Source organism: Acomys minous, assembly GCF_964271855.1.
Source record: "Acomys minous genome assembly, chromosome: 18".
In the NCBI taxonomy this organism is placed as follows: Eukaryota; Metazoa; Chordata; class Mammalia; order Rodentia; family Muridae; genus Acomys; species Acomys minous.
Window position 1 is genome coordinate 62,949,660 of NC_140501.1, and position 18,230 is coordinate 62,967,889.

Consider the following 18,230-nt stretch of genomic DNA (forward strand, 5'->3'; position numbering starts at 1 on the left):
AAATAATAGTGGTGATTTAAGTAATAGGCGGTGGCACTTTTTACTGTAAAGTACACATAAGCTAAAGTGACGGGAGCAGATTGCAGTTACTACGTGAGAGCTAGCCCCATCTAGTTTGGAACACTTAGCTTTGACACAATGGGATTTTGAATTTTCTTAATTTGACTTTAATTTTTTGGTGCTGGATATTGGACCTGGAGCCCTGTGCCTGCTCTGCATATACTCTGTTGCTGAGCAACACGGGGAATTGGGTCTCAGACTTTGTGGTCTCAAGACCGCAAATCTATCTTATGGTGTTAGTCAGCACTCCATCGCTGTGATGTAAGACCCCAGAAAAACAATGCAAAAAGAAGGACGGTTCGTTTTGGCTCGTTGTTCTGAGGTTTTGGCCCACATTGCTTGGTGCTGTTGCTGTGGCCTGTGGCAGCTTCATCTCTATGGTGAGTGTAGGTAAGGGAGAGGCAGTTCACTTCATGATGCCTGGGAGGCAGTGTCCTGTTCTAGGGGACCTGCTTTCTTCCCACCAGGCTCCACCTCCTAAGAGGTCTGTTATGGCCCCGTACAGTCACCAGCTGGTGAGCAGGCTTTTACTTGATGAGCCTTTGTGAGGGCTATATTCTGGAAATCAGTGTGGAGGTTCCTCAAAAAGTTGAAAATTGACCTAGCTATAAATCTACCTAAAAGATTCTACCTATTGTTTGGATTAAGAGAAGTCAGCTGACTCTCATCTACTTCTGCACCCGATCCCTGGGATGATACTGTTGTAGTAAAGCATTTGAAAAAAAAATCTACCTTGTATATGGCTGTGCTATTGGGGAAAAAGAAGTGCTTTAATATCTTTTCCAGATAATTGTGGATATTCCTCTTTGTGTGCTAAACAAGTGCTCTTTTCTTATGGCTGTTCCTAGTTTGGAATCTAAAGCTATATCGAAAATTTTTTTTCTTTTTCTTTTTTTTTTGTTTTTTTGAGACAGTTTCTCTGTGTAGCCTTGTCTGTCCTGAACTCTCTTTGTAGACCAGGCTGGCTTTGAACTCACAGTGATCCACCTGCCTCTGCCTCATGAAGTGCTAAGATTAAAGGCCTGTGCTACCACTCCCAGTTGTGAGTTGCTATTTCAAAACAACAAAAATTACATGTATTAATATTAACATGAACCCAATCTTAAAAGTCTTGAAGTACTGTAAAGCTGCCAGAGTCACTGGCAGCAGTTTTCCAGAATTACAACTTTTATTTGAAAGACCAAATTATGTCTTTAGCAACAAATACTGTGAGCTGCTTCCTTTGAAGTCACACTCTTTCTTCTTTGAGAAAATGCCTATAAAAAATACAGGCTTAAATAATCGTGGTTTGCCTGTCATTCATTCTCGTAAATCAGAATGATGTTCCTTGAGTGAGCTGAGTCTGCAGTTCATTTGCATGGCCCCTTCTTGGTTTGCAGTAGGCATGATCTGTGTGTAATTGCCATTGCTCAAGGTTTAAGATTTAAGAAAGTTATTTTTTTATATTCTTTGAGGACATGCCTTAATTATTTGTCTATCAGTTTTTGAGACAGGATCTTATTTTATAGTTCCAGCTGGTCTGGAACTTGCTGTGATGACCAGGTTACCGTTATATTTATTATTATTTGAGAAACATATGTATATACATACACACACACACACACACACACACACACACACACACACACACACATACACATTAGTGCTGCTTATATATACAAGAGTATGGGCTATCTGCTGGAACATGGACAACCTACCAGGAGCCATATGCTTGAAGAAAGCCCACTCTTCTGCTTGGTGGCACACGCCTTTAATCCCAGCACATGGGAGGCAGAGGCAGGCGGATCTCTGAGTTCAAGGCCAGCCTGGTCTACAGAGCGAGTTCCAGGACAGCCAGAGTTGCGCAGAGCCCCTCCTTTTTCTAGTGGTTGGTTAGCAAAACAGTAGTAATGGGTTTCTTTCCTCGGGCCTCTCACCTCCCCAGCGATGAGCTTTTGACTAGGTTTACAGTATTGTTAGGCGTCAGTTCCCTTCTGTGGAGCAGGCTGCAGATTCAGTAAGAAAACAGCTAGCCTGTAACAGCCATTCCACTATTGCACTTTGCCTGGCAGTTCAGTTCTGTCGCACATGGCACCCAGCACTGGGTAAAGCAGTTGATGACTTTTCTCTTAGCATCTTGCATAGCGTCTTTGGGCTCAGTGGAAGCTTGCCTGTTGCATTCCTGAGTGGAATGTTATTTCTAAGCTGTGGATGCGTAGTGGTGGTGAGCCCTGTGACTGTGACCGCAGTAGTGCAGTCCTTCTGGGAACAGAGATGCCGGCAGTTTTCTAGTTTGCCTTAGCTTTACCAATAGATAATTTAGGAAAATAGTCTTTCCTTGGTAGGTTTCCTGAGAAGGTCTTGAAGATCTTCAGGGGTGTAGGGCAAGGTGGGGCACACCTTTAGTCCCAGCACTGGGGAGACTGAGTTCAAGGCCAGCCTACGAGTCTACAGAGCAAATTCCAGGACAGCCAAGGACACACAGAGAAACCTTGTCTCAAAAATGAAAAAACAAACAAAAGATCTTTAGGGGTAAATAGATCATACTTTGAAAGTAGCCTACCCCTGGATCTTTTGTCAAAGAGCTCTTTAGATTCAGCTGGAATATCTGCCACTCAAAAATACTTAGATGCTGGGGTGCGTGATGGGGAGCAGTGCTGCAGAGGATGAGAAGTTGAAGCTGACATTCTGTCAGCTCTCTGTCGCTACTGACGTTTTCATTTTAGACGTGGGCTGGTGATGCAGTGGATAGGTAACAGGTAGCAGTGATTATTTTATGTTGTTTTGAGACAGGATCTCATAATTCCTGGTTGGCCTTAAACTCAGCATATAGGTAAAGATGACTTTGAATTTCTGATCCTTCTGCCTCGTCTTGTGTGCTGGGATTATAGGTCTGCACCACTGTGTCTGGTTTTATGCTGGGGATCGAACACAGACTCCCTTATTCATGCTAGGCAAGCACTCTGCCAGTTGAGCCGTGTTCCAGCAGCAGTGACTTTTATTAAACACTTGTTCATGTGTCTTTATCCCACATTTAGGTGAGGCAATCAGGTGAGCAGGGCTGGTACAGCAGACAGGGCATCTAGTATGTCTTCTGCCCTCTGAGACATGATGTTCAGAGGCATGCAGCCCTGCCGACATGTAAGCAACATGGACAAAAGTCATGTATATTTAATGCCAGTAATGATTTCTTTACCCAACAATAGCAAAGTTTTCAGGTTACCCTGCAGGAGAAATGATTAGCTACTGGTCATCAATACCAATGGCAGCCCAGGTAGTTGGATGACCACATTGGCAGCCCAGGTAGTTGTGGAACAGCAATGGTGGCCCAGGTAGCTGTATAACTGCACTGCTTTGTGCCTGTGTCTACCTGTCCCTGGGCTGCGGAGTTCACAGCTGCCATGATGTTTTCACATATGGCCTGGGAATGGCACCTTCTGAGCTAGCTGTGCTGCGACTGTGCCATCTTACCTCTGTACAGAAAACCTAGTCTAAATATTTGCTAACCCTAAAGTGTGTTTACTTTGGGTTTTAACATTTTTGTACCTTTGTTCAACAGTGTACTGATAAGGAAAAAGTACTTCTGTTATTTCGGAAACTACTTTGTGGGGTGAGGGGTCACTACTACGTAAAAGTCAAGTATTGTAGGATGGTCTCAGCTTTGTTTTGTTTTCTTCATTTGGAAGGAACGTTACTACCTGATGAGCAGAGCCAGAAGTATAGAGCTTCAGGAAGTTTAGCCTCGGCGGAGAAAGCCACTCTGCTGTCACATAGCTACCCGAATCCAACCCAAGAAAACCTGCATGCTCCCATCATTTTCCCCGATGAACAAAGCAATTTCTGTAGAGCTGCTCAACAAGAGTCCATCTTAACTTCAAAAGCTTCTGATTTGTTTTATGAGTCACAATATCAAGAGACACATGTGAAAAAAAATGACTTAAAGGAAGAAAACACTAACCATCCCGCAGGTGAGTCACATAACTGAGAGTTAACAAGTTGTCCTAAGACAAGGGTCATCCTTTCTGCGTTTCCCCATCCTCTCTTGCTTTAATTGGGAGGCCCCATAGGCTGCACAGCCACTGACCCTGAGCTGGGCCAGAATTTGACGTTCTGACAACAGTTATGGTTCGTGTTCCTACCTCAGACTTACAGATACCGTGGGGTCTTCAAAGAAGGAGGTGGTGAGTTCTGCATGGAAAATTTTTTTGAGAGTTTGAATTGATAAAAAAAACTTTGTGATAGGCTGCAGGACAGATGTGACATGTGAGAGGCAGGTTTGTGATGGGAACTGTTACTCATAATCCTCAGGCTGTCTTCCTTATATTCCTGTGTCCCCACAGCCAGACACCTTGCTTCCAGAGAGCTGGCCTCACTGTTTAATAGAAACAGACTTCTGAGCTTACTGGGCTTTTCTGATATATTTTCCCTACCCTCGCTCTTCTGTGTGTGTGTGTGTGTGTGTGTGTGTGTGTGTGTGTGTGTGTGAGAGAGAGAGAGAGAGAGAGAGAGAGGAGGGGGGGGCCCACACCTTGACTACTCCCCCACCCACAATGTAGTTTGTTTACTTTTTATTTTGGAAAATATCCAGAAAAGTTGAAAGACCACTGCAGTGATTATGTGGTTAATATTTGTCATATTTATATTATTGATGCATGTATGAATATGTATTATGTATATCTGTAAATCCGTGGCTATATATACGTATCATTTGCTGAACCATTTCATTGTAAATAATATTCGGGCATCATATGTTTTATTTCAAGTATTTTATTGTATATAAAATATAAATTAGAATGTATGTATAGCTATGCTTTTATTACACATAAGAAAGGTAATATTCAAACCTACTTGGGAATTCCTTCTATTTACCCCCAAAATTATCCTTTACAGTTAAAAAAAAAATAGTTTTGTTTCATGTATATGAGCATTTGCTTGCATATATATGTGTGTGCTATGTGCAGACCTAGTGCCTGAGGAGGCCAGAAGAGGGCATTAGATCTTTAGAAATGGGTCAGCACCCATCTTTCAGTAGGTTATAAACTGCCATGTAGGTGCTGGGAACCAAACCCAGGTTGTCTGCGAGAGCAGGAGGTGCTTCTGACTGAAGAGCCATCTTTCTAGTCCGTAAGGTGGCTTTTTAAAAATGAGGATCCAGTAAAATCCCTGCATTACACTTTGTTGTTATAAGTTTATAAAATCCTTCTTTTTTTAAAAAAATATTTATTTCTATATCTTATGTATATGAGAGCTCTATCTGCATGTACACTTACATGCCAGAAAGGGCATCAGATCTCACTGTAGATGGTTGTGAGCCACCACATGGTTGCTGGGAATTGAACTCAGGAACTCTAGAAGAGCAGCCAGTGCTTTTAACCTCTGAGCCATCTCTCCAGTCCGTCCCCCCCCCCCCCCCCCCCGCCTTTTTTTTTTCCCCCTCAAGGCAATGCTTCTCTGTTATCTCTCTGGCTGTCCTGGAACTAGATCTGTTGTAGACCAGGCTGGCCTCCAACTCAGGAGATCCGCCTGCCTCTGCCTACTGAATACTGGACCCAGCAAACATCCCTACTTTTTAAAGGTCAGCTTCTTGAAGAATATCATATATCCTGGCTATCTTAGTTGCAATTTTATGCTTTTTCATTATTTTATTAAAAATCCTTAAGTTTTCTAAATTTTTTGGCATACTACAGTTTTTCTTTTGTTTTTTTGAGATAGGGTCTTGCTATTTAGCTCTGAATGGCCTTAAATTTATGGTGGTCCTCCTGTCTCTGCCTCCCAGGTGCTGGGATTTTAGGTGTATGTCAGCCTACTTGGCTACATTTTTCTTTTAAAAAATGCTTTCTTTTGTTTTTGTTTTTGTGGCGCTGGGGGCCATATGTATAGCTTGTGCTCCCTAGGCAAGGCCTCTGCGTTAAGCTACGCCCAAGGCCCTTTTCACTGCCTTAACTTGTGATCATCTTATAACTGAAACCTTTACTCTCCAGGTTTTGAGTTAAGTCATTCCTACTTTGGTTCTAGGAGAAGGCCTCCTGCCCCCGCGATGGGAGAAGAAGATGGGGAGGAGTCAGGAAGGGAAGAATGCGAGCTTACAAAACCGTGGGGATTCCTCAGAAGTGGTTAATGTTGAAGAAAGGTATGACTCATACGCAGTAAGAAACGGAACCACTTGGCATTTCTCCTTATTGAGCACTATGTTTAGGAGATCTGTGCTTTCCTTGTTTTCTCTTGAATATGCTTCAGAGCATTAGGTTGATGACGTAACCCACTCTTTGCTGTTAAGCAAGAGGTCATGGTTGGGAAATAGTGATAGGTATTCTCTGCTGATGATATGGGCCAATTCAAGTAGAAAGGCAGGTTTATTGGGGACCTCTCCCAGGAGGAGGTCAGGGAAGTTGCCATGCAGAGGGAGACAGAAAAGTGGGCGTAGGAGAGGTGAGGGTACAGGAAGAATGCAGGGAAAGAGGAGAGAGGAAATGCAGAGGTGCGAGGGGGGGGGGCAAAATGTCTGGATTATATAGTGAAGAAGCCTCTGGGGGGAGGAAGCCCGGCCCCTGGGCTGGACCGTTCAGGGTAGAGGGTGGGGTATGACAGCCATGCTATATAATAGGCAGGGACTGAAGAGTGCTGGGAGAATCCAGAGGCTAGGTCTGCATTGGTTAAATAGGCACCTCAGCTGCCTGTCCTGTCTGAATCCCAACAAATAGGACAGTTCAAATAGCTGGCCTTTGCCTCCCAAGTGCTGGGATTAGAAGCATGCGCCACCACTGCCCGGCGGAATATGCTACTTTATGTAGTGAATATGTTCACAATCAGTAGACGGAGCTCAGAAGGGTTCTTTAGTATCCAAAGTCCTATGCAGAGTTATCTAGTCCTGTATTTTGAGGGTGGCTAGAGAGGGCTATAGATCTCATTAGATTTTTAAAGGAGAAGGTTAAATAGAGGTCTTTTGTTTAAATTTTATTTTCTTTGTGTGTGTGTGTGTGTGTGTGTGCGCGCGCGCGCGCGCGCGTGCACATGCTCGACACAGTGACTCCTGCTTTGTCTCCTGAGTGCTAGGGTTGCTGACATGTGTCGTCATCAGACCTTGCTCTGTTTTTTCTTTTTTCCCCCCCTTGTTATGCGGATTGGAGCAGAGTCTTGTACATGTGAAGCCATACTCTGCTATTAAACTCTACTCTGGCATGGTCCTTGAGAATATTAGTTTACAGCATGGGCTTAGGTATTTAACTGTTTTCACACTGGATAAAATATTCACATTGTACGCTGAGTGCTGCTAACTTTGTTTTATGATCAGGCCTATCAAAGCCGCCATCAGAGAAAAGACACAGACGTTTGAGGACTACCTAGAAGAGCAGATCCGGCTGGAAGAGCAAGAGCTGCGGCAGCAGCAGCTGCAGGTGAGCCTCAGCGCCGTTCCTGCCGACTGGGTGGCGTGCTTCACCGATGACTGGCTTTGCAAGTAACAGATCACCTGCATATGTGAACTAATTGGATTTCCTCTCTTTATTTAGGAAGCAGAAGGACCCCCGCCAACGAAAGCAAAACCCAAGCAACCATTTTTAAAGCGAGGAGAAGGATTAGCTAGGTTTACTAATGCTAAATCTAAGTTTCAAAAAGGGAAAGAGAGTAAACCAATGAGTAGCCAGAGCCCAGCAGAGGAGCAGTCTGTGTTTAAAGTAGACAGACAACCCTTGCAGAGGAAAACTGCTCTCATAAGCAAAGACCTGTGTGCAGAGACCCCCACTGTTAAAAAGGACAGGAAGGCTAGAACCAAGGCTGCTTCTGCCTCACTCAGTCAGAAACCCAAAGTGACCAAGATCAGTACGAGGGAAAGTCTCTCTCCACCAGGACTTAAAGCACAGGTGGGAAAGAAATGTGATGGACAATTTAGACATGAGATCAAATCAGAAAGAAACATGCAAGCTAATAATAAGGAAAACATACCTGCATGTTTAAAGTCCTGTGACCCTGGGTACAAGGTTTGGAATAAAGCACAGGGGACAGACAGACTTCCTCTTTCCACAGAGCCAGTTGCCTGTGTGGCCTCCAAGAGCCGGAGTGAGATACAGAAAGAGACAGAATCATCCCTTGACATTTCTCTTCAGAAAAAATTAGAGAATTGGGAACTAGAAAAAGAAAAGGAAAACTTGGAATTAGATGAATTTTTATTTTTGGAACGGGCTGCTGATGAAATATCATTTTCTAGTAATTCCTCCTTTGTACTGAGAATCTTAGAAAGGGACCAGCAGATCCACACAGGCCGCAGGATGTCTTCTACTCCTGTCAAAGCCGTGCAACAGGACAAGGTACATCAGGTGGATCCCGGTGCTCACGGTGAGCGCAGTGAGGGTCAGGCCATGCTCTTGTCACGGGGCTCAGGGTCACCTGATGGTTTGAGGGAACTGTCTTGTAAACCTAGTAAGAAAGCCTTCCAGACCAGCACTTCTGAAAACCAGAGCCGATGGGATGCAAGTGATGATGGCGCTGCCAACAGCAACAGCAGCACTGACTCTGAGGAGGAGCTTGATGTCACCATAAAACCGTCCACTGAGTCTGGGGAGAGGGTCTTCAGCAACAGAGAGGACAGTCCACAAGCGTGTGATGGTAAAGGTCCTTTTAGGGACACTGGGGCTCAAGAAGATAAATGGAGGGATGCTGATCTGGATCTGTCTGATAAAGAGTGTAGCAGTGACGAGTCTGTCATAGCGGAGCAGTCAAGACGACACTCCTGTCAAGACGGGAGGAAAATTGACTTTGATGATGAAAGATCTTGGACAGACTTGGAGGAGAATCTACATGAGCATGTTGGTGTTCTCAGAGATGAAGCCATGTACGGTACACCCCAGACACAGTGTCCCGGTAAGAGTGAAGCATGCGTTCTGGACAAAACAATAAAAAGGAAGGTTGCACCAGTCAAGAGGGGAGAAGACTTGAGCAAGTCTGACAGGAGCAGGAGTTCTCCTCCTCCATCTGACTTGATGGTAAAATTCTTCCCTTCTTTGAAACCAAAGCCAAAATTGGACTCACACTTAGAAAATGAACCCAAGTTAAACATGAGTCAAGACCAACCACCAGGTAAGTCAAGCATGAGGAAAACACTGCAGTCTACAGCAGGGGATCTGATAGCCTGTTACGGGTGCTAAGTGACTGATGAGTAACTCTGTGAGTTGCATGGATAATTGCAGGACAGAGCATGATGTTGCAGTATGACACTGGTGTCTCATGCTGCCACTTAGAACCTAATGCAATTTAAAAATAATTTCTGGAATTTTCCATGATATATTTGTGGCTTGTAGTTGACTGCTAGAACTGAAACTGAGAAATTATTGACAAGGTGTGGAGTGTGTGTTTCTTTGTGTGTGTGTGTGTGTGTGTGTGTGTGTGTGTGTGTGTGTGTGTGTGTTTCTTTGTGTGTGTGTGTGTGTGTGTGTGTTTCTTTGTGTGTGTGTGTGTGTGTTTGTGTGTGTGTGTGTGTGTGTGTGTGTGTGTGTGTGTGTGTGTGTGTTTTGGCCAGGCTACCCTGGACTTGCTATGTACTCCAAGCTGCCTTTGAACTTGTAACCCTTCCCCTTTAATTCCACAGTGCTAGGATTACAAGTGTATGCTCAGTTTGTGTTTCTTTTGTATAATAATAAGGGTTAAATTTTGGCTTGGGTGTTGATTATCCCTTAAAGATCTTATGTAATTAGTCATATTCTAGATATGCTGGTCTTTTTTTTTTTTTTAAAGATTTGATTTATGTTTGTTTGCTTTTTTTTTTTCTTTCACTTGTAATCCTGTAATATTAAACCTTTGTAGGTCTGGAACTCACTATTTAGACCAAACTGGCTTTGAACTTAGAGTAATCCTCCTGCCTCTGCTTCCTGAGTGCTAGGAGGATTGCAGGCATGTAGCAACCCAACCTTGATTTTTTTCTTAAGATTAAACTGCTTTCTCCCAGAGAGCTAGGTCTCTTTTGGTTCCTCCTTTTCTGCTGGCTGAAGTTTTGTTTCCTATGTAGTGTGATGGCACAGGTTCAATGGTAACCCTTCTTGGGTGTAGTGTTCATAGACAACCAGTGTTTGGTTGTAGCCTTCTGTGAGGCTCAGAATTTATGGTCTGTTTACAGGTGACAGTGTTCGATCTCAGGTTTTGAGAGAGAAAGTTATTGAATTGGAATCAGAAATAGAAAAATTTAAAGCTGAGAACACATCTTTAGCTAAGCTTCGCATGGAACGAGAAAGTGCCTTGGAAAAATTGAGGTAAGGCTTTATTTATTTATTTTTTTTAATCTATAAGAAAACACAATGATTTGTTACTTTGAGATTATGTCCAAAGTTTTGATCACTTTTAACAAATATAAATGAAAAGGAGGAAAATTTTCTGTTATGTCAACATATTTTCACTTGAGGGGACATGGCTTAGTTGCTACACTGCCTACCTTCCATGCATTAAGAGTCCTGGGTTTGGGTCCCCAGCACCCATGCAGGTGAGGTGTGGCACCACACGCCTGTAGCCCCAGGATTTGGGTGGTGAGAGCAGGAGGATCGGAAGCTTAAGGTCACCCTCACCTAGATGGTGTATTCCAGACCAGCCTGGATTAGATGAGACCCTGTCTCAAAATTCTGATTATACTCAAATAAAATGACCTAGTTTAGTCAAATAGATTAAAGGAAAATTCTTAGTGGTAAGATGGTAAGTTGAAATTTAAAAAATCCATTTTAGTTATGAACCCAGTGGTAACTACCAGCATATTCGTTTCCCAGGGCGGTTGTAAGAAAGCAGTGTGACTTGGGTAGCAGTAGAAATTTGTGTTCTAGAAGCTGGAAGGCTGAAGTCCAGGCCACCAGTTGGGCTGTTACCTGTTTACCTTCTGGTGGCTGCAGGCAGCCCTTAGTGTCCTTGGTTGGCAAGAGCATCACTGAGAGCTCTGCCTCTGGGTCACATGGGTCACATGGCCGCTTTCTCTGTTGTTTTTATCCTTACACAGTATTTTCTTCTTTGTGTCAGATTCTATGTAGTCAGTCAGTACCTACCCTCCCCTTCCTCTCTTTTTCCTCCTCCTCCTCTTCTTCCTTATCTTTTTCCTTCTTGTCTTTGTCTTTATCTCCTCCTCCTCCATCTTCATCTTTGTCTTCATCTTCCAATGCAGCCAAAACTGGCCAGTGATTGAATATCCAAATGTGAGGCCCTGAGTTCAGTCTCTAGTACCCCCAAAACAAACAAACAAACAAACAAACAAAAACCAAAAGTAAATAAACCAAGAAAGCTGGGTGTGGTGGCTCAGAACATTAGCATTTATTTAATATATAGTTTCTGATCAGCTAGGAACCCAGGCATTTTGCTAACTGTATGCATTCCCAAAGTCTAAACACCCGAGGATATTTAGTCAGATCGTCAAAAATCAATGAGCCTGATTAACCCTTTATTGACATGCATTCCACACTTACCTCAACCTAGTCATCTTGTTCTTGTGTCTGCTATAGAAGGGAACTCTATTTTGTTAAATCATAGTGATTATCATAGTATACATACATATGTATGTGCAAGTTGTAATGTTCCGAGTTGTATGTAGGTGTCCTGTTTCATTTCACCACTTGATTGCTATGTACAGTGGCCAAGCAGACACCTCCAATTCTAGCATTTACATTAAAGTGCATTTGTACATTTTAGGCCAGGGGATCAATTTTTTTTTTTTCCTGAGACAGGGTTTCTCTGTGTAGCCTTGGCTGTCTTGGACTCACTTTGTAGACCAGGCTGGCCTCGAACTCACAGTGATCCACCTGCCTCTGCCTCCCAAGTGCTCGGATTACAGGAGTGTGCTACCATGTCCGGCTGGGATCCAGGTTTTATGTTGGCAGTTACCAAGGGCAAAAGCAATCTATGTAACAATATATAAATATTTTTGATAAAATGATCTGTATTTTATAAGTCATTATAACACTAAAACTGAGCCTCAAAACTCACAAATAATTTAATCAAATACTCTACATGAATTCAGAGGATCTGTGTGGCTTTTCACCAATCTTGTGGTGTCTCCTTTTGCAAATCATGATCTTCACTTGACTGAAATTTTTGAGTTTTTTGTTTTCACTTTTTTTCCTCCTAGCCTGTCACTTCATTTTTTCTCCCTAAAACCAACAAAACCAACAATATCATGGGTGACTCTGTGCCTGGTGTGTTAGTACCATTATACCTCAGGACTAGCACCTGAATCAGCCATGTGATCACGAGTTCATTTCTTAACATTGTCCCGATTTGAGTCTAGTGAGAAACATGAAAGGAAGCTGATACATGAAGAGCTGAGCTTAAACCAGCCTTGCTGAGCCAGGCGTCATGGTGGCGCATGCCTGTAATGCCAGCACTTAGGAAGCAGAGGCAGGCAGATCGCTGTGAGTTCAAGGCCAGCCTGGTCTACAGAGTGAGTCCAGGACAGGCAGGGATACACAGAGAAACCCTGTCTTCAAAACTGAAACCAAAAAACCCCAGCTTTGCTGTGATACATTAGCTTGTTTTGTTGTACTCTGAGAACAATTGGAATGGTTCAGAGACACTTTATATAACCTTCCAAATTCATTATTATTTTCTCAAAGATCCTTTGGAAGAAAATTTAATAAAAAGAACAGTATGTTGTTTTAAGTTACTTTAAAATACCTTGGAAAAGGACAGTAGCAAAAATAACATTGAACGGTATTAACACAGCATTTTAAAATTTAATTAATTAGTTAATTGTATGTACATTGCTCTGCCTGCATATATACTTGCACACCAGAAGAGGGCATCAGATCACATTATAGATGGTTGTGAGCCACCATGTGGTTGCTGGGAATTGAACTCAGGATCTCTGGAAGAGCAGCCAGTGCTCTTAACCTCTGAGCCATCTCTCCAGCTTTTTAACACAGCATTAAAATAAAACACTACTTTTGAGGTAAAGTTGGGTACATTTGTTGTTTGCCATATATGACTAGAAAGTAATGTTTAAAATGGGCTTTTAGCATTAAAAACGGACACAGCACTATATACTTCGTATATAAAATTTTTTAAAAATTGAAAATTTAAAAAATTAAACAAATTTGGAGGTCAGGGAATATTTACCCAACTATGCTGGAAAAAAAGCACTATTTTTTTATTTTATTATGTATATATATATATGTATATATATTTATTAATTTATTCATATTACATCTCAATTGTTATTCCATTCCTTGTATCCTCCCATTCCTCCCTCCCTCCCATTTTCCCCCTCCTCCCCTCCCTTATGACTGTGACTGAGGGGGACCTCCTTCCCCTGTATATGCTCAAGTCTCTTCTTGGTAGCCTGTTATCCTTCCTCTGAGTGCCACTAGGCCTCCCCATCCAGGGGACGTGGTCAAATATGGGGCACCAGAGTTCATGTGAAAGTCAGTCCCCACTCTCCACTCAACTGTGAAGAATGTCCTGTCCACTGGCTAGATCTGGGTAGGGGTTTGAAGTTTATTGCACGTATTGTCCTTGGCTGGTGCCATAGCTTGAGCAGGACCCCTGGGCCCAGATACGCCCATCATAATGTTCTTGTAGGTTTCTAGGACCCTCTGGATCCTTCTATTTCCCCATTCTCCCATGCTTCTCTCACCTAGAGTCCCAATAGGATGTCCTCCCCTCTGTCCCAGTTTCCTGGTAAGTGAAGACTTTCATGGGACATACCCCTTGGGCTAGTGTCCAGATATAAGTGAGTATATACCATTGAACTCTTTCTGCTTCTGGGTTAACTCACTCATTATGATCATTTCTAGTTCAACCCATTTGTCCACAAATTTCGGGAATTCCTGTTTTTTTTCTTTTTGTTTTTTTGGATAGGTTTTTCTGTGTAGCTTTATTACATTTTAAACATTTTTACATTTGTGCAACAAGACCTTTCACCTGCTGAGCCATCTTGTTGGCCCTATTAGTATTGGTTTTTCCCATTGCAAGGTAGATGCTGTGGTGTTCCACCACCGAGATTCACAGTGGGCACCTAGTAGATGCTTGTTAATGAATGTTAGGGAAAGTGAGCTGGCTAACCTTTGAGGCCAGTGGATTGTAGGTAGATTCACCTGGATCAGTAATTCTCATGCTGGCTCTGGCTTCCATTTTGATGACATTGATTTCATTTTAATTAATTAATTATTTTGAGCACTGGGGATTATAACTCAACTTTTTTGTTTAGTTTTGCAACAGAGGGTCTCACTGCATTGCTCAGGCTGCTGCTGAGTCTTCCTGTACTCAGGGCATCCTGTATCTGCCCTCAGCCACCCAGTGCTAGGAATAAAGCTGGATGCCATGTGGGCACACAATGGATCATATACTGAGACTGCCCCATGACACTGTGGCCTGTGTGTTGTAGGAAGGACATTGCTGACTTTGAGCAGCAGAAAGCACGAGAACTGGCTCGAATAGAAGAGTATAAAAAGGAGGAGATGAGGAAACTACAAAAGGAGCGCAAGGTCTTTGAGAAGTACACAGCGGCTGCGAGAGCGTTCCCGGATAAGAGGGAGCGGGAGGAAACACAGGTACCTGCCTCTGCCCCACCCAGGGTGAATAAAGATGGGGAACTCGGAAGAACCCCATGAGAGGTGCTTGATATGTCAGGAAGAAAGTGTGATTCCAGCCCCTAGAAGGCTGAGGTAGAAAAGGCTGCAGAGTGAAACTCTGTCTCAAGAAGGGGGAGGGTAGGGAGAGAAACGGGTGCCTGTTACACAACGTCTTTACCATCTGAGAGACAGTTACCAGGGTGTCTGTTACACAACGTCTTTACCATCTGAGAGACAGTTACCAGGGTGTCTGTTACACAACGTCTTTACCATCTGAGAGACAGTTACCAGTCTGTTACTCATGACAGTGCTGCGGGGACCCTGGGGAACCGAGGAGCGAGGACTTGGATGTGCACCAGCCCAGTGTGCTGCTGTCGTTTTGACCGTATGCTAAGTAGAGGTTTAGTTCCAAAATTTACAAAAAGATAGGACAAATATGGTTCTAGTCATCTTAGAGGTGGACACGGGCACGATCAGAGGAAAGTAGAAGTTAAAAAGAACGAATGCATTTTAAAAACTATTATATTTTTTACATGTATAGAGTCTGCATGTATATATGTGTGCATTGCCTATGTGAAGTGCCCTGGAGATCAGAAAAAGGTGTCATCTCCTGGGACTAGAGTTATAGATGGTTGTGAGCCACCCGTGGGTGCTGGGAATCTAACCCAGGTCTTCTGGAAGAGCAGCCAGTGCTCCTAACAGCTGAGCTGTCCGTCCACCTCCATGAACACCTGTAAACCTAGGGGAAACCAGATGACTGTATCTGTGCATAGACACATGCAAAGCTTTCTAAGGAAACTCATTTGGATAGGTTCAAAACCAAGAGTAGATATATTAGACTTTATGTTAAAAGCCTCAGCTTATCAACAGCACAGTTTGACACATTGTCTGCTACTTCCTGCATACAGTGTGAGCTCACTTTCTGTTTTCCATTCTTTTCAGACGAGCGCTGTGGCTTCCACCTTTGTGTCCTTCTTTCCCATGTTGCTAAGCACCTTAGGGCGATGTCATTCTCTGCATACCTCAGCGTTAATTAGCACATACCACATATTGCTGATGGTTTTATTTATTAAAAATTTTTTTATTTAAGTAATTTATTTAGATTACACCCCGATTGTTATCCCCTCACTTGTATCTTCTCATTCCCCCCTTCTTCCCTCCTTTACCCTATTCCCCTCCCCTAGGTCTGTGACAGAAGGAAACTGCCTCCCCCACCATATGATCACAGCGTATCAGGTCTCATCCTGGTAGCCTGCTTATCCTTCCTCTAAATGCCACCAGGCCTCCCCACCAAGGGGAATGGTCAAAAAGGGGGCAGCAGAGTTCATGTCAGTGTCAGCCCTGACTCTCCACACAACTGTGGAGAATGTGTTATCCACTGGCTAGATCTGAATAGGGGGGTCTACGTTCACTGCATGCATTGTCCTTGGTTGGTACAGTAGATAGTGCAGGTCCCCCTGGGTCCAGATTGGCCAGCCTTGATGGTCTTCTTGTAGGGTTCCAGAACCCTCTGGGTCCTTTTATCTCCCCATTTTCCCACACCTCTCTCACCTGGAGTCCCAATATGAAGTCCCAGCATCTGTCCCAATCCCCCACTGAGTGAAGTCACTCAGAGGACATCCGTGGTGGGCTAGTGTCCAGTTATAAGTGGGTATATACCATGTGTGTCTTTCTGGGTCTGGGTTAACTCACTCAGGATGATCATTTCTAGTTCCATCCATTTCCCTGCAAAATTCAAGATTTCCTTGTTTCTAATAGCTGAGTAATATTCCATAGTGTAAATGTACCACAGTTTCTTTATCCATGCTTCTACTGAGGGACATCTAGGTTGTTTCCAGTTTCTGGTTATTACAAATAAGGCTGCTATGAACATAGTTGAGCAAATGTCCTTGTTGTGTGATTGTGTATCTTTTGAGTATATTCCAACCTGGGTCTTTAGGTAGCTCTATTCCCAATATTCTGAGAAAGCACCAGATTGATTTCCAAAGTGGTTGTGCAAGTTTGCACTCCCACCAGTAATGAATGAGTGTTCCCATTTCTCCATAACCTCACCAGCATGTGCTGTCACTTGAGTTTTGATCTTAGCCATTCTGACTGGTGTAAGATGGAATCTCAGAGTTGTTTTGATTTGCATTTCCCTGATGACTAAAGACGTTGAACATTTCTTTGTTTCTCAGCCATTCAATATTCCTTGTTGGGAATTCTCTGTTTGGCTCTGAACCCCACTTCTTAATTGGGTTATTGGGTTTGGTGGTGTTTAATTTCTTGAGTTCTTTATATATTTTAGATATTAGGCCTTTGTCAGATGTAGGGTTGGTGAAGATCTTTTCCCCATTTGTAGCCTGTGACTTTGTTCTGCTGACAGTGTCTTCTGCCTTACAGAAGCTTCTCAGCCTCATGAGGTTCCATTTATTCATTGTTGACTGCAGAGGCTATTGGTGTTCTGTTCAGGAAGTTGTCTCCTGTGCCAATGAGTTCAAGGCTTTCCCCCACTTTTTCTTCTAACAGAATTAGTGTGTCTGGTTTTATGTTGAGGTCTTTAATCCACTTGGACTTGAGTTTTTTGCATGGTGATAAATAAATATGTATCTACTTGCATTTTTATACATGTAGACATCCAGTTAGACCAGCACCATTTTTTGAAGATGCTATCCTTATTCCATTGAATAGATTTGGCTTCTTTGTCAAAAATCAATTGTCCATAGGTGTGTGGATTTATTTCTGGGTCTTCGATTTGATTCCATTGATCAACTAGCCTGTTGCTGTGCCAGTACCATGCTGTTTTTATTACTGTTGCTCTACAGCTTGAGATCAGGTATGGCGATTCCTCTGGAGGATCTTTTATTGTACAGGATTGTTTTAGCTATTCTGGGTTTTTTGTTTTTCCATATGAAGTTGAGAATTGATCTTTCAAGGTCTTTAAAACATTGTGTACGTATTTTGATAGGGATTACATTGAATCTGTATATTGCTTTTGGTAAGATGGGCAGTTTTACTATGTTAGTTCTTCCAACCCACGAACAAGGGAGATCTTTTCATCTTCTGATATCATCTTCAATTTCCTTCTTCAGAGACTTGAAGTTTTTTTCATACAAGTCTTTCACTTGCTTGGTTAGAGTTACACCTAGATACTTTATTTTACTTGTGGCTATTGTAAAGGATGTAGTTTCCCTAATTTCTTTCTCAGCACGCTTGTCATTTGTATATAGGAAGGCTACTGACTTTTTTGAGTTGATTTTTTATTCAGCCACTTTGCTGAAGGTGTTTATCAGCTGTAGGAGTTCTCTGGTGGAATTTTGGGGGTCACTAATGTACACTATCATATCATCTGTGAATAGGGATAATTTGACTTCCTTTCTGATGTGGATCCCCTTGATCTCCTTTTGTTGTCTTATTGCTCTATCTAGAACTTCAAGAACTAAATTGAAGAGATATGGAGAGAATGGACATTCTTGTCTAGTCCCTGATTTTAGTGAAAATTTCTTGAGTTTCTCTCCATTTAATTTGATGTTGGCTATTGCCTTGCTGTATATAGCCTTTATTGTTTAGGTATGTGCCTTGAATCCCTGATCTCTCCAAGACTTTAAACATGTATGGGTGCTGGATTTTGTCAAATGCTTTTTTGGTATCTAAGGAGTTTGTTTATATGGTGGATTACATTGATAG

General features: G+C 42.7%; 1 protein-coding gene across 2 annotated transcripts in view; it reads left to right on the forward strand.

The window, feature by feature from the left end:
- CPAP (centrosome assembly and centriole elongation protein) overlaps positions 1-18,230 on the forward strand; it is a 58,953-nt gene that overhangs the window by 20,961 nt on the left and 19,762 nt on the right. For both annotated transcript variants that reach the window (XM_084767246.1, XM_084767245.1), the window contains exons 4-9: positions 3,726-4,007; positions 6,055-6,169; positions 7,331-7,433; positions 7,548-9,111; positions 10,145-10,277; positions 14,378-14,543. In XM_084767246.1, the coding sequence (XP_084623372.1) occupies positions 3,726-4,007; positions 6,055-6,169; positions 7,331-7,433; positions 7,548-9,111; positions 10,145-10,277; positions 14,378-14,543 (2,363 nt within the window). The remainder of the gene's footprint in view (positions 1-3,725; positions 4,008-6,054; positions 6,170-7,330; positions 7,434-7,547; positions 9,112-10,144; positions 10,278-14,377; positions 14,544-18,230) is intronic.